This window comes from Photinus pyralis, unplaced genomic scaffold, assembly GCF_008802855.1.
Source record: "Photinus pyralis isolate 1611_PpyrPB1 unplaced genomic scaffold, Ppyr1.3 Ppyr1.4_LG5, whole genome shotgun sequence".
Taxonomy (NCBI): domain Eukaryota; kingdom Metazoa; phylum Arthropoda; class Insecta; order Coleoptera; family Lampyridae; genus Photinus; species Photinus pyralis.
In genome coordinates, this window is record NW_022170596.1 from 42,383,948 (window position 1) to 42,406,548 (window position 22,601).

Genomic DNA, 22,601 nt, shown 5'->3' on the forward strand with positions numbered 1-22,601 from the left:
CAAAGAAGAAAATTAATAGAAAGAGGAAATAAAAACGAAAACCCCCCCCCCCGAGTACTAAATGAACTTCCCCTCCTGAAAGTAAACGTGTTTTTTTTTATGACGCCGATTGGCGGCTTTAACCCGGACGGGAAGCACTCGGCATAAAACCCAATGATTTTCTACACATTTTTCTCCAGAAAATTTTTACATTTCGTTCCTCCCTTCGAAAAGAAATTCGACTATGATCTTTTTGTAACCCTGACACAATAATAATTTCAAAGATTACAACGTAGAACATGTGCCTGAAGTCTTTAACGATATCCCTCTGCCGGGTTGCTTATTTTAGAAGAAATTCTTTTTAACGGTTTTAAAAAAGATATTTTTTCCTAAATTTTCGCCCATCGAGAATGTAATTTAATTTTTGTGTAAATTCCTGACAAAACCAACAATTCCCACTATGGGCCACTTGCTAAAATTTAAAGAAGGGGCCACTTTTCGTGATCTTAGCCGGGTGCATTTTTTTTTCATACGTACACGCCGCATCTTCTCGAGTGTTCTTATAAGATTTAAATCCGCTTCCGGGGTTGATTGGCCCACTAGAAATGGCTTTAGACAATCAAAAATACTTTGGGTAATTGTACAGCGCAACGAACGCGTGGCTTTTTTGTGGTTTTCCCCCAATTATTTTTCTCCTTTCCATTTTTCCGGATCTTGGTGCGGCAACCAAATTTTTGTTAACTGAAATAAGTAGGTTGTGATCGGATAGTCCTCGGAAACGTAATGCGCCCAGCATTCTGCCCTTGTTAACGATGTTAACTTTGCGCATGACGCGGCCGTGTTGTCGTTTACATTGAGAAGGCCATGGCATAAGTTCCCCCCTCTTCCACTTTGCCAAACAAGAAGAGGTAATCGGGGGTGTACTCTTCTTCGAGTTGCGCAGGATCGGGCGTGTAAAATTTAACACAGAAGTGTAAGAGTGGATCGACTAGTGAAAGTCCGAGTTGGCGCGATATCGGTTTTTGCAGATCCAACCAGTACTAAAATAAATGCTTAACAATCTTTACGTTAGTGTTAAAGGTATTACCTTTGTACCAGTAAGATCTTGGTATTCTAGACCGAAATAATCAGCTTCTAGCAGATGCAATTGCTTGCATACTTGTTCAAACAGCACTCGCCCAACTGCTTTCGCCTACAAAAATTAGCAATAAAAAACAGAATTACACATGACATGCAATTATCCAATGTCCACATCATACCAGTACATACTAGCAGTAGGCATAGCTTCGATTAATTATTTACAATCCAATTTTGATAATCAACTGTAATAATCAAAGAATGTTGTATAAACAACGTCATGTAGACGTTATTTTGGTCCAAACACCAAAAGTAATGACGGGACATCCTGTATATCGGAGTACCTATTTCAATTACCAAGTGTAAATTTGGGGGATTATCTACGAATAAACACAGAGTTGGTTTATTGTATTTGAATTTGTTATCTCAGTGTTGTTTTTCCTTTTGGAAATTTTGTAATTGTATAATTGTTGCTTAAATTTTATCACTTTTGTAAATTGCTTATTTAGATTTGTGTATTTAAGGGCACGCCGCAAATAGTGGAGATACACTTATATTACCTTTTGCTTTATGCGATTGCCGAAAGAAGCACGCAATGGCATAAGATATTTTTACTTTATACTAAAGTCACTGTAAAGATGTAAATTAATATTGCTCACGCTACTTCTGTCATTTTACTTTCAAGAAAATTCAGCCTTAGTTGTTTTGTTGGAGACGCAGTTTGTCGATTTCGAAATAAAATGTGCAGAAGTTAGGCTATTTTCATAAAAGATTTAAGTTAACGTCCAATGAGGTAGTAAAAGTTGATGGAGAAGCAGTCTGCTTAGTGAAACCTTTCTAAGAGGTATGTCTTTAATTAAAAGTTTCTACCATCTGAGCAGCATTGGGCGAATGGAATGAGCTTACTCGTATATCTCGAGAACGGGGAAGCGATTGTTGTAGGTCTACAGCAGCTCTACATGACCGCGGAGTCAAGGGTTTACTCGATTATATCTCGAGAAACATGTGTCGTAACGGGGTACTCACGTTGGGACTGTGGTAGGTCTAGACCCTATATGACAAAGAGGTCAAAACTTTAATCTTGATATCAGGTGTCGGAACCAGATACTCACAAAGGGCTTGTGACAAGGCCTATATCAGCTATACGCACTGTGCCCAAGATAAGGATATCTATCATGGGGATTCTCAATGCATTGTGTGCAGGGGCACCATGCTGTTGAAACCAACAGTTTCCATTTTTTCTGTTTTTGTGTGCTGTACATCGTATTCATAATAAAAAATGCTACTCAATACTGTATGTACGTTTTTCACAGGTTATACAAAAAAATACTTATACGAAATACGAAACATTAAAAATCTCTCAACGCTGTCTTGTAGAGCTCAAATAGTGGCAATGAGAACATGTTTTTTTTTATTTTTTGTATTTGTTCACATCACATCAGAAAAAAACAAAAGCGCCAAATTTCGATTTTTGTGGCATATGTTCGGAAGTAATCGGAATTTTCTGGTTTTCTTTACGCAACTTTCCCCTAATTTCACCATCTTATATGGTTTCTGAGATCCCCATGATAGACATATTTATCTTGGACACAGTGTATAATGGCAGGGCCAAAACTTCATTCATTTACAACCATAACGAATACTCAGAAAGAGGTTATGGTAGGTCTAGACTAGAGTTACATGACTTAAATCATTTATATCTTGATACTAGGGTGTTGACATGGGGTACCCACTCACAAAGGGCTTGTAATAAAGTCTAGTTCATTCCACATGATACTAGGATCATACTCACAAAGGACTTATGAAAGGTCTAGGTATATTAGTTCTACATGATGAGATATTCACAAAGAGCCGTGCGCATTGTTACTGTTGTTAACTGGCACAAAAAATAAGAAATTCAGCCAAATTAACTTTTCTTACGTGACGTCAGTCGCGTGCGTAAACCTATGCTAATTAATATCTCTTCAATGCATACATCATTTTGGATGAAATATCCGTGGCAATGTCGCGGCTCTGACGATGGGGTCAATTGTTTACTCACTCGATTCTTGAGAAAGCGGTTTATGAACGGGCTACTGACGAAAGGATTGTTATGGGTCTAGGTAAGATCTGCATGATGACCACATTAAGACTTCTAATCGCCTGTTTCTCGAGAAGGGGGTGTGGGAACAGGCTACTCACAAAGGGGTTGTGCTAGCCTAGACCAGCTTTAAGTACATGAGGGCATGGTTAAATCTTCAATCGCTTATACAGGGTGACAATTTGAAAACTTACCACCCCCCATATCTTAGCAAATGAACAAGATATTTAAAAAAATCAAAATCCGTTTCGGTAATTCGGAGGGGGAATCACAATTACATAGTTGGCGACGCACCCCCTCACACCCCCTGCGCCCCAGCCACCCCAACTTTTAAATCTTAAATAGTGACCCCCCATGTGTGATACGTCGTTGGAAAGCTCTGAAAAAATGCTTTCCAACCATACCAATAGCATTACATTTAGGTTAGTAATTATCGTGGAAATTAAAAAATAAACTAATATGATACATTTTCTAAAGTTGGCTTTTATTTCAATAAATGTTCAAAATGGTTTCCGTTCTTGGTAAGACAGTATTACTATGCGATCAAAAATGAGTTGCTGTCGAGTCGCCCTTTGAAATTTTTGTTTACATGGAAAATCGTATTTAACTTGAACATCCAAAGCCGACTCGACAACAACAACAACAACAAAAAGTTTGTTTTGCTATTTGCACATCAGCAATGAACAATTTGTGCCCAACTTAAACTGGCTGTGAGGTTCAAGCTGCAGATCGAGTTTTGTGAGTTTTCGTCATTCAGTCACTTGTAAGGGGTTTATGGTGTGAAGGATGTGGGGAAAGGGCGGAAAACTTTCAGAAAATACTTTTGCCTTGCCATAGACTTAACACCATACTAAAAGCAGGTTTTCTATACTATAATAGTCCAAGAGCCAGTGAGATAATTCAGTTCAAGATCTCTTTTCGTGTGAATATTGAGGGACTATCATCCCAGAGCACAGATCCTGAAAAAATCTCCTCATCTTGAAATGAACAGTCCTCACAATTATTTAGTTTCCCAGCAAATGCGCCTTGTTCTAATTTAGATAAAGAACCAAAACGGTCGCTGATTTGAATCCGTCTGAGAGCATGCGACTATTGTGGTTGTGTAGTGGGTTGGGTTGGAAGAGCATTCTTGCCTAAAAGCCCCCTCGCTTAAAAACCCAAATAAAATAAAAAGAAACTAAAACGTTATATTCATAACAGATTACATGAACAGCAAAATATTTTAACTACAGAATCATTTGAATAGATTAAACAAATTAAGGAGGATTGTAAGTGTCTGCCATGGCCACTGGCTGATCAAACTGCGCCCATGTTCTGTAATGAGGCAGAAGAAACCTAAAGCCGAGCCTAAACCTAAAAGTACCCATGTACTCTTAGCCTAAACTCAATGTACTTTTACAACAGTTTGTCCTCGAAATCATAATCTCTTCTTGAAAACTTTCTTGAAACATGTGTACCCAGTATACTATAATTAAAGTTTGAATCTGAGTTGCATGTTTTGCAATTGTGTACCTAAAAAATATTCAAAACAAGAAAAAAAGAAGTTGACACACCTGTACCATTAAATAGGAACAAAAATACAAGATAAGATACTTCCTACAAGATCCTTCAATAGATTGAACAAATTAACCAGGATTGAAGTTGTCCTCTATGGACACTGGCTGATCATGTGCCGTGAAGAAGCAAAAGAAACATTCACTTCTCCAACACAACGTACAATTTATACTCTGCATCCACATAAGAAATAGAAAAGATAATTTCTTTCTTGAAACGCCCAGTATACTATAATTGTAATTGGAATCAAAGTTGCATGTTTTACGATTAAGTATCTAAAAAAATATTCAAAATAAAAGGACAATATTCAAAACAAGAAAAAAAGAAGTTGGCACACAAGCTGTGTAATTAACCATTAAATACAGACAAAAAATACAAGAGAAGAAAGAAGAAAATATCCCTAATGCATCTTCTTGGATACAAGACTGTTCATTTCATAAAAACTTTCTGCATATGTCTCACTTGACAATCAAATTATGAGAGACTTCTATAACTTTACACACGGTAGGCATTTCTTTTGATAACTAAAAACAAAAAAGTAATGCCATACAATCAAAAACAGATTTAATGTAGGTAATAATTCCCAAACAAACCAACAATATTAAAGCACAGTTTAATAAAAAAAATTAAAGAAATTGACAGAATCAGCAACATAGTTTATAGAGAAATGATGTATTGAAAATATCCAAGTGCCTGGATCTGATATATTGATGCTTTTTGAGCCTACATTTCCATGAGTAATGTTATGATTTTGTCCAAATTAAAATCTCATCTATTGATACTTATGGTAACAGCAATGGGTTCCATAATTGATGCTATTATTATTACCATTACGGTAGCTATGGTTGGCAGATGGTTTATGGAAATAATAGATCATACTCAATATTGCAACAAACAAACACAGCAACACTATAAGTATTCAATATGTTGACTCTGTTGGGTCAATTGATATTATGTTTCAGTTTATCATTTTTTGTTTTTTTCTTTTATATAAAAGAAATTGCTTATTCTTACCAAAATCACTCACCTGAACTTGAAATATCGTAATACTATCGTCGAGCATTTGTACACGAATGGCGAGCATTTTTCCACCTTTTTTAGGGGTCGCTGGTGGTGTTCTCGCGCCACCGTCGACACCGGCTGGTGTGGAATGAGAATGATGCATACCAACAATCGTGTTGCTTATATTCGATAGCTGCCCCGTTGAGGCACTTGTGTCACGATTGCAGTCCATGCCACGCACAAAAAATTACGACACGACCATTACGTTTGCCTATAAAATAAAAATAAATAAATAGTTTGTAGGTCAGCTCGAGTAAGGTAGCTAGAGTGCATTTAACTAACAAAAAATCAAAGAGTAATCAATAAAAAATTATTCAAAGGATGTACTGACACAAATATTCTTGTGCCTAATTAAATTTTAATTTTTCATTAAAAAATCTGAAAAATAGATAAGATACTCACTGATGGTATTACACTTTGCCATTTTGCACTAAACAACCATTTAATTAAGAAAAACAACTAAATAAATAATAATTAAAATGCAAACATTAAACTATATTATGATAATAACAACGTTCGAGGAAGAAGAACCTATATAGACTGTTACTGATAAAGGGAGAAAGGGATAGTTTTACGTGCGTCTTAGATAAAATTTTAAAGAAGCAAAACCCACCCATGGTCATTGATCTCAATTTTACTAAATACGGGAACATATTTGTCAGTATTTTTGTAATATTTTTAATAATTATACAATCAAAGGTACTCACAATCATGACGTTTTAATGAGGATTTGTCCCTGAACTTTATAATTTACTATCTCTGTCGCATATTGGGTCACACACCCTCCCTTCTATGCAACCGCCATTTTACAAATGTTTACGAAACTTTAAACAATTTACATTACACTACTTTGTTGCTATCTTTAGTTGGATGCTACGTTGTGTAAGAAAAGAGAAAGATGGCGAATAAATCGTGACGGAACCATAGAACACTTTCTACCAGTCGAAAACCTACAGTCTGTGCTGAAAAAGAACAGAGTAGATGGCGCTTACTTGTCTACCTATGTTATCTATTCTGTTAGTCCCTATTTTACTTCAACTTGAACTTTTCAACTACTTTGTAACTGAACCTACATTCAAGAGCCGCAGGGGTGTAAATGCATGTTTTAGGAACGGTGCATTTGAAATTATAAAGTTTGGGGTAATTTCTTTTGATGAGGATCGTTTGCGCTCATAAGTTGGTGTCCAAATACCTCTCTTTTAAACAGTTGTGGTGTGAATGTAGAATTGTGTAGTCTTTTATAACTGGTGCGAACGCGCTATAGTTTACATGAACTTAGTATTTGTCGAACAGTAGGTACTCTCGCTGCCTTTCGTCCGCGCTGTTTCTGATCCATCTTGCTTTAATGTTCGTCTCGAGTCGCGCGACCTACACCGATCAAGTTATGCGACGCACGGAATCAAAGGATGAGTTTTCGACGCGCGATCCTTAGTCTGGCGTCCTGTCACGGTCGCCACTAATGTTGCTGATAAGAGCGCACCCAGCTCTAAGAACTCCTGCTCCTGTTATTTTAAAAAGTAGATGCCCGGCTAAACACCCTTGTTTTACGAGGGGGAAGAGAATGTTTCTGTTAAGTAAATACTTCATATTCGTACTGCTTTTCGGTAATTCACCCTAAAATTGATAGGGCTGCCATCCTGTTTTTAAGTCCAGCAATCATAATTGGATTTTATTTGAAATAAAAGTAAAAATGAATATTTTTAAAGCATTTTCCAACTCATGTTGGGAGGCGTTATTATTGGCACTTTCTCCGTCCGTCCGAGGTCCGTCTAAGATTTCAAGATATTTAGTTAGTTGATCGTTCTTTTGCATTCGGTACAGCTTATTATTGCTCTGGCACCTCAACAAAGAAAGAATCTTGCGAATGCGCAGACTGCGCAATATCAACTTTCTAATTTATTGAGAGATTTTTTTGAAATGTTGACCATAGAAACTTCTAGTAAAGAAAAATAAAGAAAAGCGCGTAGAGCTATGGCCTTTTGGCAAATACTGATCAATGCATGGAACATGCGCTAAAGTTACTCGTCTTAGGACGAAAACCTTTTTTATTTTGGCTCGTAGCTCATATCCAAAACGTTGTAAGAAATGTCACTACCAAATTGCGTTGGGTTTCTTGCGCGGGTTACAGGAGGTCAAGTAAAAAATTGGATAGTTTTTCCGTAGCATGGCGAAACCAAAATTTCTGAGAGCTAATTACCACCCACAAGTTTACCATTTTTTTACGAAAACGCCATCAGTTAATTAAAGCAATCAAGTTTAGCTAAATCAATACTCCTTGACTATAGACGAAGCCCACAGATACCAAATTTGTTTGAAGTTGTCAGTGTAAATGTCAATAACGATTACTAAGTAAGAAAACATTAATATTTAAAAGGATGAGACGTGGAGATGATGATACACGACTTGAAAATCCACGGGCACGAGCCAACTGGCTCTCAGTTGCCACATTCTGGTACATAACCGAATTGCTACTGGCAACGTTTTCTAATTTTTCTTATACCCAAGGTATACCTTTAAAATCTTTCGAATGGGTGCCAGAGCTGAACTAGTCGAAGACGACTTGATGAAACCTTTAAAGAGCCACGAGGCTGGAATGTTAGGCGAGAAATACTCTAGAACATGGACAGCGGAATTGAATAGAGCCGAAATCGAACACGACTCGCCCAGTTTATCTAAAGTTATAAGGACACGCATTTTTGCAGAGTTTGTATTGTACGGTTGCTGGTTATTTTTTATGGAAGTTGTAATCCGGTACAACTAGCATACAATTAATAGGTATAGCTAATTTAACTGTTTTTTTTTAAGATTGTATCAACCAATTTTTATCGGTCTTTTGGTGCGATATTTTGACCCAACAAATGATCTCAATACATTACCGTAAGTGCTACAGCTTCCTTAAGTACCTACTTGTGTTTCGGTTTTAATTTTTTTTTAATAGACGGAAGGAACCTCTTTATTTCAATAGAGCGGTGTTTTTTACACAAAAGAATCAGTGCGCCATTTCGAAGGAAGAAGCCTACTTTTACGGATCGAGTGTTTTCCTGATCTCCACAATAGTTACTGCAATTCTTCACCCTAATTTAACAGCCATGATGCACTTGGGAATGAAAATAAGAGTTGGCTGCTGCTCATTAATTTATCGTAAGGTTAATAACATTGTTTCTACATTTTAGGTGTTAACGATACACTTGCGCATGCCCAAAAGCTTTTCAGCTCTTCCTTTTATGTCTGAGAACATGTGTACCAAATTTGGTTCCAATCGATTCAGCGGGTGGTAAAAAGAGTGTTTGTAGGTGTTACGTATAAGATTAACAGCTCTAGGAGATAAAGTGGTTGGAAGAGCCATCAACTTAATGTCAAACGATGTGATGAGATTTGACATGGCACCACTATTTTGGCACTACGTATGGATTAGTCCTTTACAGGCCCTAATTATAACGTACTACATGTATCAAGAATTAAAAACTTCCGCTTTCATTGGAATGCTAGCAATGGCGGCAATCATGCCATTCCAAGGTATGATCCAATGGATAAGTCGCTTTACTAAAGTGATCATTTTCAGCGTGGCTGGGGCGTCAAATCAGCAACACGAGGTACACAACGGCATTCCGTACTGATAACCGGGTGAGGCAGATGAACGAAATTATACGAGGGATGCAAGTCATAAAAATGTACGCGTGGGAAAATCCATTTTTGAAGAAGATCTCTATCTCTCGACAGTAGGGGAGTACACCTACCAGTCAAGGGTTACAGAAATTGCTTACAGGCACGAAATAAACTCGCTGCGAATCACTTCTTATATAAAAGGTGTTATAATGTCCTTCATCATGTTTACCGCGCGGTTTGCATTATTTTTGAGCATCACTTCATATGTCTACAATGGCAATGAGCTTTCATCTGAAACTGTTTACGTGGTAGCGGCCTACTATGAAATTTTGAGGCAGACCATGACGGTATATTTTCCGCAAGGGGTCGCACAAGTATAACTTACGTGAGTTATTTTAATGTTGTGCATAATCCCCTGGTTATAGATCGCGGAAGCTTCCGTGGCAATAAACCGAATTCGTGAATTTCTGCTGTCCCCCGAGGCAGATGTCGGCGATAAAACTCCTATGGATCCAGACAGTAAAAAAAGAGGGGCAAAGAGTACAACGAAGACCGACATTAGTCTAATGGCGAGGAGGATGGGTCTTCCAATGGGTATTGTAATTGAAGGCGCATGGGCAAAGTATGAAGACGAAGTCTGTTTAAAGAACATCGATCTGGTTGTGGTACCCGGACAATTAACCGCGCTCGTTGGTCAAGTTGGTGCTGGTAAAAGTTGCATGCTTCAGCTAATACTTGGCGAGCTGCCGCCGTTCGTTGGGACCGCGGAAATGTACGGCACGGTGTCTTACGCATCACAAGAACCGTGGTTGTTCGCAGGTGAATCCTTCCCCACATTTTTCCAATCGAACCAGTGCAACATATTTTAGGGAGTGTCAGGCAAAATATATTATTCGGACAACCGTATGATAGAAGTCGATATAGAGAGGTAGTTAAAGTATGCGCTTTGGCGCGGGATTTTACTCTTTTGCCGTATGGAGATAAAACTATTGTTGGTGAAAGAGGGGCATCTTTAAGTGGTGGTCAAAGAGCTCGAGTCAATTTGGCACGTGCCGTTTACAAACAAGCGGACATTTATTTACTGGATGATCCGCTGTCTGCTGTGGACACTCATGTTGGACAGCACTTATTCGACTATTGCATTAGTCAATATTTGGGCAGCAAGGCGGTGGTGTTAGTCACACATCAGTTGCAATATTTAAAACAAGTACCGCAAATTGTGATAATGCACGAAGGGGAAATTTTGATTAAGGGAAGCTACTCATTTTTACAAAGTAGTGGCTTGCAGTTTTCAAATATTATTGGGGAGGACACAGAATCTGTTGCACGTTCGAATACTGCGCCTACCAACCAGTTGCAAGATATTTTAAGGAACATTTCTATCACCAGTTCAATGGGGGTTAACGTACAAGCTGGAGGTGATAATGTACGTACAAATGTTCTGAAGGACAAGTATGCAGCCAGAACTGTTTTAGGAGCCACAGGAAGAACTTGAAATCCGATCATATGGTGCAATAGACTGTAAATTGTTCTATCAGTACTTTCGTGCAGGCGCCCATTGCTGTGTACTGCTACTGTTACTATTGTTCTTTTGTGGGGCACAGTTTTGTGGTTCATCAACAGATTTTTACCTTTCTGACTGGTAATTGCAAAATTACATTTTATACCTTCTGACTAATGCGTTAATAGGATAAAGCAGCATGGACAAAGGAATTCAACTATTGCAAATGACAATCGTACATCGATTAAAGATTTTATAACGACTTACTCCATATACATAGGTACCACAGCACTTCTGGCACTTTCTCGATCATTCTTCTTTTTTACCGTATGCATGCGCGCCTCTGTAAAGTAAGTAATCCAAATTTTTAATACGCACATTCACTCAAGGTAGGTACTACAGTGACTTTATAAGTTTTATAACTTTATAAAGTCACTGTAGTAGGTACCATCAGCGTGTCTTAGTAACGCTATCATAATGACTGATGAAATTGAAATTGTAAAAGTTCGGGTAACTGGAGTGAATTGCGCTCATATTAAATTAAATATTACCTATTCGGCAAACAACATTCACAAAGTAAAAAATAGTATGTAGGTACCTATATGGCACAAAAACGTTAACACAATATTCAGACGGGTGGTTTAATAAGCTATTTTCATATTTAGTACCTACAGGCATGGTTTCTGTTGGTGCTTGTCTAAATAGATAGAAATGCTCCCTTGGTCAGCAGTGAACTTAAGCTATTGAAATAGATTCTCGGCTACCGCCAAGTGGGACCCATGTTTCATGAGTCAGATGGCATATATAAAAAAATTTTTAGATGTTCTTTATTAATTCTTGAATGATGAACTTTTTTTGAAATACTTTTCCAATTTTTCAAGGGATTTTTAAGTTACTGAGAATTATTCAAAAAGTCTCAGAGGTTGTTTCAACATTATTACTATAGCTTCTCCAGATTCCACAAAAATTCTGAATTTTTCAAAAATTTTACTTCGTGAAGATTGTTCTCGTGTGGTATCCGACGTTGAGAAAAAACACTAACATACTCCTAACAGTTTAGATAGATCAAGGGATGGATATGCGCTTGTTACAGCAACCCGTGTAAAGCAACCAGAAATGATAAACAATTTGCAGATGCATATACAGGGTGTCAATTGTAAAACTTGCATTCGGCCATATTTTCCAAACTAAAGAAGACATTAAAAATCGCGAAAACCATTTCGGGGGTATCGAGGGGGAACCAGAATGATGTTATGAGTGACAACCCCTCACCCCCCTTTACCCCCTCTTCAAAAATCCTAAATGGGAACCCTGCCTACTTGTGACACATCGTTGGAAAGCTACTGAAAAATGCTTTGATAAAGTCAATATTCATTAACAATTTAACAAAAATGTTATAATTAACAATAAAAAATAAAAATTAAGCCATGCCTATATATGTTCAAGATTTGGTCGCTAAATTCGAAGAAACGGGATCTGTTATCAATAAAAAAAAGAATGCAACCAAGATTGCTTAATGAAGCAACTCAGGTTGAAGTTCTTGGCCAATTTGCCATAAATCTCTCAATGTCAACATTTTTTTTTGTTAATTATTAACACTCATAACGTCATTCTGGTTCCCCCTCGATACCACCGAAACAGTTTTGCGCGATTTTCAATATCTCTTTAGTTTGAAAAATATGGCCGATTGCAAGTTTTAAAATGGACACCCCGTATAAAGGCCATTGTTGCATGGGACTCTTGTTTCCTTTTTCTCTTTTAATCATGATTTCTATTTTTTGTATGTTCCTTAAACAGTTGGCCTTGCCGTGTAGGTGCGGAAGGCACAGGCACTGGTGCATTTCGTAGAGAAGCGACGAATCAACAGTGCGTCGGTCAACCAACAACAAACGGTTAGAAATTGAGGAGGTTCTAGGGTTAATAGAGTAAATTTGTAATCTGTTAAGGTGATGGATGTTGAAAAAGAAGGTATATCGACTGTGACTATTTCCTTTTACTTTATTTTGACTTTCGCGGACCATTTAGGTACAAACTGTAGAGTAATAGTGTTGTTATGTTATGTTATGATAGGAGCCTTTAATTCTACGCCACTCTTGACGGTTATCTGAACTTCATTCTAGTTCTGCACTTTATTTGTTGAGCGAGGTTTTTTAAATTACTGACGGCCGGTTGCAAAAAATCGAATTATAATCAAAATCCTACATTATTTGCCAAATCTGAGTTTAAACAAGAATTTTGACATTTGATTGGCTGCATACTGCAGTACAAAGCCAATCAAATGTCTTAATACCGGATTAAACAATGATCCTGGATTATTTTTTTTATGCATCTGGTTGAACGACTCATAAAAATATTGATACACCAAAGCAAATAAATCATTTCACACGCTTTTAGCCTGCATAACAGGATGTTTAACAGCGTTGTCAGATCAACGATGCGCTTTTTTAACGCCAATCCCTCGGGTCGCATCTTGAACAGATTCTCAAAAGATTTGGGTGCAATAGACGAGCTTCTGCCAAACGCGATGATCGACACTGTGCAAGTATGCAATTAGCGTGGTCTCAGTAGCACCAAATATTCTTCCTTGCAGATTTTCCTGAACTTAGTAGGCGCTTCGGCAGTGATAGGAGTAATAGATCCAATATTACTGGCACCAGCACTTGTAATCTCTATTTGTTTTTTGCTGTTGCGGAGATACTACTTGAAAACAAGTCGTAGCATCAAACGGCTTGAAGGCATAAGTGAGTCTAAAAAAGTTAACTTATTAGTCAGATATAAATGGTGTATTACAGCAACGAGCCCTGTTTTCTGTCACCTGAATGGCACTTTGCAGGGATTAACAACGATTCGAACCCATGGGCAGGAAGTATTACTTACAAGCGAATTTGATAAACTTCTCGATCTACACAGTGGTGCATGGTATCTATTTCTCTGCACGTCAAGAGCATTCAGTTACTGGATCGATTGCCTTTGTTGCGTTTTTATTGGCGCAATCGTATTTATGTTTTTCGCCAAACAAAACAGTAAGTACAATTTTTTGACCAATTAAACAACCTTAGTGCGAAATTGATAAACATGTAATAAATTGCAGAGCCGTACAGTTCGGAAGTCGGAATCTCAATAACTCAGTGCCTAGGCCTCACTGGCTTACTTCAATGGGGTATGCGACAATCCGCCGAGTTAGAAAACCAAATGACTGCAGTCGAACGGGTACTCGAATTTACGAAGATAGAACAAGAACCACCTTTGGAATCGGTATTATATGTACTTTTAGGAAGCGTTACTTTCCAAATTTTTAGAATCCTGACTATAAACCTTCAATCACGTGGCCATCAAAAGGAAGAATTACATTCAGGAATGCCTACATGAGATATTCCCCAACAGAACCACCTGTCCTCAAAAACTTAAACTTTGTAATCGAACCTAAAGAGAAGGTGGGTAATATACATGTGATTTCCACCTTAAGCGAACTCCGCCAATTTTAGATCGGAATAGTCGGCAGAACCGGTGCAGGGAAATCATCTTTGATCGGGGCTTTGTTTCGATTAGCCTACTTTGAGGGAGAGATCATCATTGATAATGTTGATATCGGAAGGCTGGGTCTGCACGATTTACGGAAAAAAATCTCAATTATTCCACAGGTACGTCCGTATGAAGTGCCAAAAAATAATTGAAAATTTAGGAACCCATCTTGTTTTCGGGTACAATACGATACAATTTAGATCCTTTCGAGGAGTACCCCGATACTTCTTTACTGGCGGTTCTTCAAGTAATAGAGATCAAATCTGCGCTTCAGGATGGAGTTGGTACTTAGCGATCGTATACCGGTATGGAAAAACATTATTGTGGGTCTGACTTATAATAAGTAAAACAAAGACAGTGCTAAGAGAGAGAATACACGTCTTTTAGTAAGCTTGTATCAATGACACATAATTACTACATTCAACATTGGTAAAGATATGTCTCTCTACACTTATTGTTGTTTTTTTACTTTTTAACGTATTATAGGTAAGTCAGACCCGCAATAATGTTTTTCCACACCTGCCTGTATTTAATGCAAGATGTCTAATTTAAGCGTGCTTGGATCTAATGGTATCCGAAGGCGGTTCAAATATTAGCGTGGGATATAGGCAACTAATTTGTCTCGCGAGAGCCCTTCTGAGAAATAACAAGATACTCGTGCTCGATGAAGCTACTGCTAATGTCGATGCACAAACGGATAAGTTTATCCAAACAACAATCCGAACCAAATTCGACAACTGTACGGTACTAACAATAGCTCATCGATTACACACAATCATGGATTCTGATAAAGTAATAATTGGTAAAAGTTTTGTAAAGTAAATACACACTACCTTTGAAGGTTTTGGTGATGGATGCGGGAGAACTGGTTGAAATGGACCACCCCCACAACTTATTTAAAAACAAAAATGGGAATTTCAGTGGAATGGTACGGCGAATGGGTCCCTTACTGGAGGAACAGTTAAAAAATATTGCGAAGCTGGTAAATTTACATTTTGCAGCAATGATTTTATTGCACTGACATCTGACTGAAGCAGAGTTTTTCACGAGGAGCAAACCAAACTTAAATCTTGCATCCTGGAATTCTTATAATAGCAAAATAACTACCTTGGAATTCCACAAAGTTTCTAGGAAATCCTTTGATTTTATCTAAATTTCTACAGTGAAGTAGACATATTATAGTAGGGATTTAGATTTACATGTATTGTTTTTCCCTATGTCTACTTTTAAAAGACAAATCTCTTCTGAAGGACAGTTTGTGCAGTGTTGACGTTCTTCGTGTATATTTGGGGCTATATCATAGAAATGGTAAAAGAATGTTCCATTCATATGCTATAATTATTTTGTTTCTGGTTAATCGAGTAAAAGTACTAACACGTAATAACACCACGTCTCGTAAGAATAGAGTCTAAAACTCTGGGATATTCTCGAAGAAACTGTTGGGCACACTTTATTTATTTATTTATTATCCCTCTCTTGTTCTGGGCCCTCAACAGGCTTGTGCCCAATTACAGAGTGACCCGCATAATGCTTTTTAGAGGTGCCTCTGCGGAAGGTCTTAAGTTGTTCGATTCTACTCCAGTATTTACCTTACGAATTAGGAAAACCTAATTCGGAGTAGCCGGCAGAATGCTCAAAACTGGTCTAAGGAAATACCCATCTCTGTCACAGATGAAAAATTCTTAACTTAGTCCAGGTTCGAACACCCGACCTCCGGCTTTGTAGCCCAACGTTCTACCATTGAACCACAAAGTCAGTTGGCGCTCTCGATTTTGTGGCTTTCGGAAATCACGTGCACGCATACAAACATGTAGAGCAAAGCCGATTAGATTGAAATATTAACATAATATCAGGGTGGTAACAGTTTAAGAACTGTAAAAAAAAGCTCCAGTTTGTCGCGTGGAGTGTTGGTTGCCTACAGCCATCATTTCCATGCCGTGATACAAAGTCTTGATCCATGCATTTGGTCCGGTTTTTTTTTCAAGTATACATAGCCCATTTTAAGAAGAATTCCCTGTAGGTATATAAGGTTTGCAATATGAATTAACCATAATTTGTTGAAACGGGACTGTTTCAAACACAGCACCTTGTAGTCCGCATATGGCGCTTGAGACAAAGTACCTACTCACTATTTTGACAATAATAATGCGGGCATTCATAGGCATTCTCCCCCAAACCAAATTATGTAACAAAATACGGCTGAACTTCCTTGGATTTCCTGTTAAACTCCCTTGGATTTTCTTGATCTCTCAGTTCTTTCATCCTCTGGACCTCAATTCTGTACAATGACTTCATACCGCAGTTTATCCCTCATATTTGATATTCACAGTATTCTTAGGAAGTTCGATTTAAAGAATAACAAAAAATCTTCATATAACCCTATGATATTGTATGCATTTGTTACTAGCCTTAAAATATTCCAGAAAAAACGGAATCATGTCTATATGTTATAAATAATTGTTTTGTTGGAGAACTGGGACTATGGTATTTGATTCAAATGTGACAAAACGACCAATAAATTTCTTTGTGTTAGTGTGGCATCTAAAAAGATTGCTTAATAAAGAAACCTGCTCACAACCAAAGCTGAGCTGTGTCTGAATAAAAAGTGCTTTCCAAAATTACATCAAATTTCGAGTAATCAATTGTAAGCTACTTAACCATTGTTTGTGCTTGGAAATCACTTTAAAGTATCATTCCCTTGTTTCTCATCTGAATAGAAATCTATTCACATTTTTTTACAGTTCAAGGTGAATTTATTAATATAAAAATTGATTGAAAGTGCAGATCAAGTATTTATTGTGCAATAATTTTCACCATAACGAAAGTAAAAAAAGCATTGATGACATCCATCATATTATATCTGTCAAGCAACAAGTGATAATTAGGTTATTGTTTTGAGTAATAAAATAAATGAAGCTCACTCTGTGTTGCTTGATGTCTTGTCTATCCCAAAATAGGTAATTCCAGTGTATTTTAGGATTATGAGAAGAAATTTGGAGCAACAGCAGCACCCCCAACTCCGAGCCCAACTCCCAAGAAAAAATAATAGTAGATCATCTTACTTAATGTTACGTTAATGTTTAACTTATGACTCATGAATATTGTAAAAAATAGAAGTAGTGTTAGTAAAGTCTAGATTTAAAAAGTTTATTTTAGGTGTATATTATGCAGAATCGTGTTTTGCTTTCCAAGTAAGGTATGGTCTTAGGAGTGGTTGTAACATGATAGTGCAACTTTGGTTCAGTTCACTGACATGATCAAGAAACTTGATTGGATATTTTTAAATTTGAACCAATCAAATTTAGTCAGTCTACCGAACTCAGGTTGAACTATTATGATATAGGCTATACACTTATAACAATGAAAACTTCAATACATAAAAGTAAAAAGAAGAAGACAAGGGACTGAGAGTAAAATAAATAACACAATATAGAAACACATTAGAAGTGACAGAATAAAAATAAATTGGAGTCAAACATACGTACTAATTCGAGCTTCAATGAGATACAAAGTCAGTTGGTTTGCAGTTAATGCATTTAATTAAAAAAGTAATTAGAGATGAAATATATTGGCATATTAATTGTAAAATATTAAAATTATACAGACGTTTCTTTCACTCTCGACAGTAATTGGTCACAAGTTTTCTTTGCATCTCCCAGCAACATCGCTGTGTTCGGTTTATAAAATATTGGATTATCGACAGCTGCATAACCAACACCCAAAGACCTCTTCATTACGATAACCTGCAAAGTTTCATGCACGTCATATTATGGTCGAAGCTTCATTGCATCGGCTCACCTGCTCCGACTGCCACACGGTCAACACTGGCATCCCGGCAATAGGAGAGTTAGGGTCTTCTAGTGCCGCGCTATTAACAGTGTCATTTGCGCCGATAACTAGCACCAAATCAGTTGCGCTAAACTCCTCGTTAATTTCGTCCATTTCGAACACATCATCGTAGGGCACGCCTGCTTCCGCTAACAAAACATTTAGCTGTCCAGGCATACGTCCTACAACCGCATTTAGCATAAAGACACCCGGAAATCTCTACCGTACCTGCGACAGGATGGATTGCAAATCTAACGTTCTTTCCTTTGCTCTTTAAGAACTTGACCATCTCCGCAATCGGATACTGTGCTTTTGCAACACAAAGTCCGTATCCGGGAACTATGATAATATTGCGAGCATTGCTGATCATTTTTGAGGCGTCATCTGCGTTAATTTCGGTGTGCGTGCCCGTAATTTCCATCGGTTTCCCGGTACCAGTACTGGACGTTCCGTAACCTCCCAAAATCACATTTGGTAATGATCGATTCATTGCCTAGAACATACGTTACCAATATAAAGTCGTACTACCTCCGCCGGAAACTTACCACACACATAATATATGAAAGAATCGCACCTGATGAACCAATAAGTGCACCGACAATTGTCATTAGGTTGTTGTTTAACAAGAAGCCTTCCGCACAAAGCGCCCACCCAGAGTAGCTGTTTAGAACGGTAATGACGACGGGCATGTCAGCGCCTATAATTAGACTATCATTATTCATTTGAAACACGGGCGGTGTAAAGACCTCCAATGGCCGATGTTAGAGTTACACCCATTGTCGCAGACACCAGTGAAGTAGCACCTAATGCGGCCAATCCTGTTTCCATCGTAGGGCAATAGAATAAAGCTCCACCTGACGTGAGACTGGCTAACAGTAACGTAGCATTAAGAGCATGCCGTCCTGGCAGTAAAAGTGGATTGGACTTCAATAACCCTTGAAGTTTTCCATACGCAATCAGAGATCCACTGAAATCAAATTATAGTAAGATTCGCTTATTACCTATAAAGGTTACCTAAATGTAATGCCACCAATGTAAGTGCCTAAGAACAGGCTAGTTCTAAGTACGCCAGCCGCTGGATCAGTTGCTAACGTCGGAAAATCGTGCATGTATGTGGAAATACAGGTTAACACAGCCGCAAGACCCACCAAACTGTGAAAGGCTGCAACGAGTTGTGGTAAATCTGTAATTTGTATTTTTTTGGCAATTAAAGTGCCCAATCCGCCACCTAAAGCGGCGCAGGTGAACATTTGCGTTAAAACCTCGGAACTGGGCGACAGTTGCCCTAAAGTGGCTGCGATTCCACCAGTGACCCCTATCTAGAAAGTCAATTTGCCTTACATCCACAAACTAAGAAATCAATAGTACCATGCCAAGGTTGTTACCGAGCCTGGAGGTCTTTTGCGAGCTAAGTCCGCCTAAAGCACCTACACAACATAAGGAGGCGGCGAGATAGGCAGCTTGGTGCACTTCGGACAATCCTTGGGATGCTGCCCAGCCGTAGCCACCCAAAAAAAGTGCCGCTGGAATGGCATATAAGACGTTGTATTCTGGCGGATCTTCTGGTCTACGAATTGACGTTATTTATGTATCTATTACACAGCGTACAATACCTTTTAAACATATCCAACATTCTTTTGGTTACCACAAATCCGCCGAAAATGTTGATAAACGAAATGAAGGCAGCAGTTGCAGCTAAAGCCTAAAACACGAAGATCTGTGAGGCACTTAAAACACTGATCGACACTGCATTGGTGATATACAGAAAACTATATTCAAAACTCCCTAATTACTGGCTCGCTTAACATCAAGTACTCCACTGCAGCACTTCTTACGAGGAGGAGTTACTATTACGTTACCTATACAGGATCATTCTTGACGAGCGTCAGTTAGAAAGATATGGCGAACCTTTGAAAATGAAACTAAACTGATAAATACTGTAAGGGTTTTGGCACATAATAAATTGAACTACTTCTGCAAATAGCGGAAGTAGCCATCAACTGTGTTATTTTAAATAGGGGTCCCCTATTTTTTTTACATTTTCGGATTCTACGTCGAATTTGGAGTACAACGATACCCCATAGTTGCTCCTTTGCTCGAAGGGCTTCGTCGATATTCAAGTTTTTATGTCAAAAATTGAATTTTCAGGGGTAATTTCTTATTCGAAAACGGTAAGAGATATTGCAAAACAGTTTTCACTGCTTTAAGGAATTATCCAATTTTCTTATGGTATGCGTAACCGTATAAAAAAGTGAGACTGTCACTTTTTCAAAGCTCTCAACTTTTAAATATCCGTTTTTTCAAATGGCACTCCCCATTTTTTTCTTCACTGTTGTTTTCCCTTTTACGAGACCTTTAATTTGATACAAAATGTCAAAGGCAGCTTGAAACGGTTTCCGAGATATTCCATGTTTTAGTGACTTCTTGTAGGAAATTGGTAATTTTAATTATGCACATAATTTGAGTAAATAACTGCTTATGACAATTTTGAAAAACAAAAGATAATGCTATGTTTTATTATTTTATTATTCAGAGAAAAATTGGTGGTAGAAGAGACTAAAACTAAAAATTTTTTCCCCAGCTAAATCAAGCGTCTAATATGTTTCACTTGCAAGCTACATATAATTAACGCACATGTTCTGGTGCTGATAACGAAGACGCATATGTTTCGAAGAATTGTTGAAGAAGTTCCGTTTGGCACGTTCTGTTAAGATTGGCGATTTATTTGAAAATTCTTAAGTTTTTTTTATAGTGGCAGTGATGTTTCCTTAAATACTGGAATCAACGTAAAATCGAGGGTGCTAGTTTTTCGCGTGTAACGTGTCAATTTGTTTACGCGAAATTCACGGACAGTCACCCCTTTTTTTTTCCTTGAACACGCGGTTCGTCCATCGTCATTGTTAATAATAAATTTGTGCAGAAGGTTACCAAAGTGGTTAAGAAATTTAAAGCGCGATGTTCGATTACGGAAAAGGATATTGGTCGAGTTGAAAAAGCAAGCAGTTGTAGTGCACAGTGAGGCCTTTTATTAAAAGCTAAAGTTTCTACCGTTCGAACAGTCACCGAAAATTTGTCACTTATTCATCAAGCCAGTTTTGTTCTAATTCCGTGTTATAAAGCAAAGTGAAGTTTAAAAACGTACAGCGCTTGTGTATGAGTTAAGTGCGCCTGAATATCGCAAACCTTGTGTAACCAGATTATATGGGATATCAAAATAAACTGACACTTTTCTTCTGATTACATCTCGTGTTAATACATCTCGAGTTTCCATTGGCTATTGCATCAGGTTGTGACCTGAGAAGAAGTGTTGTGAATATGGTATCAAGAGTAAAACAAATTGCCAGTATTTACATCCATAAGCCAATATAGTCGGGAATTTTAGATACAGCACAGTAACTGAATCGATTTACTTTAGATGACTTTAAATTGTTACTGATAAATCGCCTGTATAATTTTTATTTTATTTTATTTATTTTTTTTTTGCCTTTATTTTTAAGTGGGTGGGGTTTCAGCCGAGGCTGCTCTACCAACCCAACCCACTATACATTTACAAATATCCATGCCCGAACCCGGATTCGAACCAGGGACCCTGTACCGCAGTCGAGCTTCCACTGAACTGCGCTACACGGATCTAAACCTGACACATTCTAGGCATGACATATTTCGAATGCCAAGACTATACTATCTGATCCGCATTCTTCTCACACTCACGCTCATTGTCAATATTTATCAGCCTATCATCTGTTCATGCACCTCTTTAAGTAAACAAACTTGAAAATCTGAAGAATTTCATGTATGCAGATTGATATCGCAAACCCTTATCTCTTCAATGATAATTAATTCACATAAAAACACATAACAAATTTCACCTTTAAACTTCGCCTGTTTCATTGTAATTCGCACGTAACATCTACTTTTTTTAAACCTCTCACTTAACTTCCTTACTATTTTTAGCGCATTTCCACAAAAATAAAAAAAAAATGCGCTATTGTGGCCACTTTGTCCGTCCGTCCGTCCGCTCGTTTTGCGACGCTACTAGTTCTTTATCTTAAGAGCTATGTTCTACTTTTTTCGCTATTTGGTTCGTTATGGTGTCGAGTCTTGTACCAAGGAAGGAATTTTTTCTGTACCGCTTACAAAAAAAGTTATTGTAAAAAAACAAAAAACCGTTTTTTTTACATGTTCTATAATTTTACACTTTTGCCGTTTATTAACGATCCTAGAGATCGTTTATAATTTTGCATTGCTATCTGTCGCCTGCCGGTTGGTCTCTCCGTCTGTTCCTTTGTCTGTCTGTCCATCTATCTGTCCGTGTGAACGATAACTTTGTTTAGAAATGTCCGATCGCTTTTACATCTCCGTTAGTTATGAACTGAATTGCATGAAATTCAA

At 37.7% G+C, this 22,601-nt stretch overlaps 3 protein-coding genes and 1 pseudogene across 3 annotated transcripts in view; 1 reads left to right on the top strand and 3 right to left on the bottom strand.

Moving 5' to 3' along the window:
• Positions 1-506: 506 nt before the first annotated feature.
• On the bottom strand, positions 507-6,610 carry LOC116170751 (annotated as a pseudogene).
• Positions 6,611-8,097: 1,487 nt separating this feature from the next.
• On the top strand, positions 8,098-17,807 carry LOC116170951 (probable multidrug resistance-associated protein lethal(2)03659). The gene is made up of 21 exons (XM_031487540.1): positions 8,098-8,204; positions 8,258-8,503; positions 8,558-8,629; positions 8,691-8,898; positions 9,046-9,268; positions 9,315-9,471; positions 9,519-9,732; positions 9,784-10,177; positions 10,228-10,784; positions 10,834-11,000; positions 11,048-11,209; positions 13,254-13,401; positions 13,450-13,600; positions 13,652-13,882; positions 13,951-14,114; positions 14,159-14,293; positions 14,345-14,500; positions 14,542-14,665; positions 14,935-15,173; positions 15,223-15,363; positions 17,359-17,807. The coding sequence occupies exons 1-21, from the start codon at positions 8,128-8,130 to the stop codon at positions 17,425-17,427; spliced, it is 4,035 nt and encodes a 1,344-aa protein (XP_031343400.1). The 5' UTR covers positions 8,098-8,127; the 3' UTR covers positions 17,428-17,807.
• A 90-nt stretch (positions 17,808-17,897) lies between these two features.
• Positions 17,898-19,943, bottom strand: LOC116170952 (NAD(P) transhydrogenase, mitochondrial-like). The gene is made up of 8 exons (XM_031487541.1): positions 19,823-19,943; positions 19,578-19,776; positions 19,224-19,528; positions 18,956-19,176; positions 18,755-18,906; positions 18,438-18,702; positions 18,180-18,391; positions 17,898-18,124 (listed from the first exon to the last, which is right to left on the bottom strand). Exons 1-8 carry the CDS (start codon positions 19,840-19,842, stop codon positions 17,978-17,980), a joined length of 1,521 nt encoding a protein of 506 aa, XP_031343401.1. The 5' UTR covers positions 19,843-19,943; the 3' UTR covers positions 17,898-17,977.
• LOC116170954 (NAD(P) transhydrogenase subunit alpha-like) overlaps positions 19,823-22,601 on the bottom strand; it is a gene marked incomplete in the record, with an annotated part of 11,584 nt that continues 8,805 nt past the window's right edge. The window contains 1 exon segment of the mRNA XM_031487542.1: positions 19,823-19,904.

What these genes read in the sequence shown, in the direction of transcription:
- LOC116170951 (XM_031487540.1), top strand. Translation starts at nt 8,128, where the DNA reads ATGAGACGTGGAGATGATGATACACGACTTGAAAATCCACGGGCACGA. An exon ending in TAATCGAACCTAAAGAGAAG is followed by an intron (nt 14,294 to 14,344) that starts GTGGGTAATATA and finishes CGCCAATTTTAG; the next exon opens with ATCGGAATAGTCGGCAGAAC. An exon ending in AAATCTCAATTATTCCACAG is followed by an intron (nt 14,501 to 14,541) that starts GTACGTCCGTAT and finishes TTGAAAATTTAG; the next exon opens with GAACCCATCTTGTTTTCGGG.
- LOC116170952 (XM_031487541.1), bottom strand. Translation starts at nt 19,842, where the DNA reads ATGTTGGATATGTTTAAAAG. An exon ending in TCTAACATCGGCCATTGGAG is followed by an intron (nt 18,907 to 18,955) that starts GTCTTTACACCG and finishes GTCTAATTATAG; the next exon opens with GCGCTGACATGCCCGTCGTC. An exon ending in CCGTGTGGCAGTCGGAGCAG is followed by an intron (nt 18,125 to 18,179) that starts GTGAGCCGATGC and finishes GAAACTTTGCAG; the next exon opens with GTTATCGTAATGAAGAGGTC.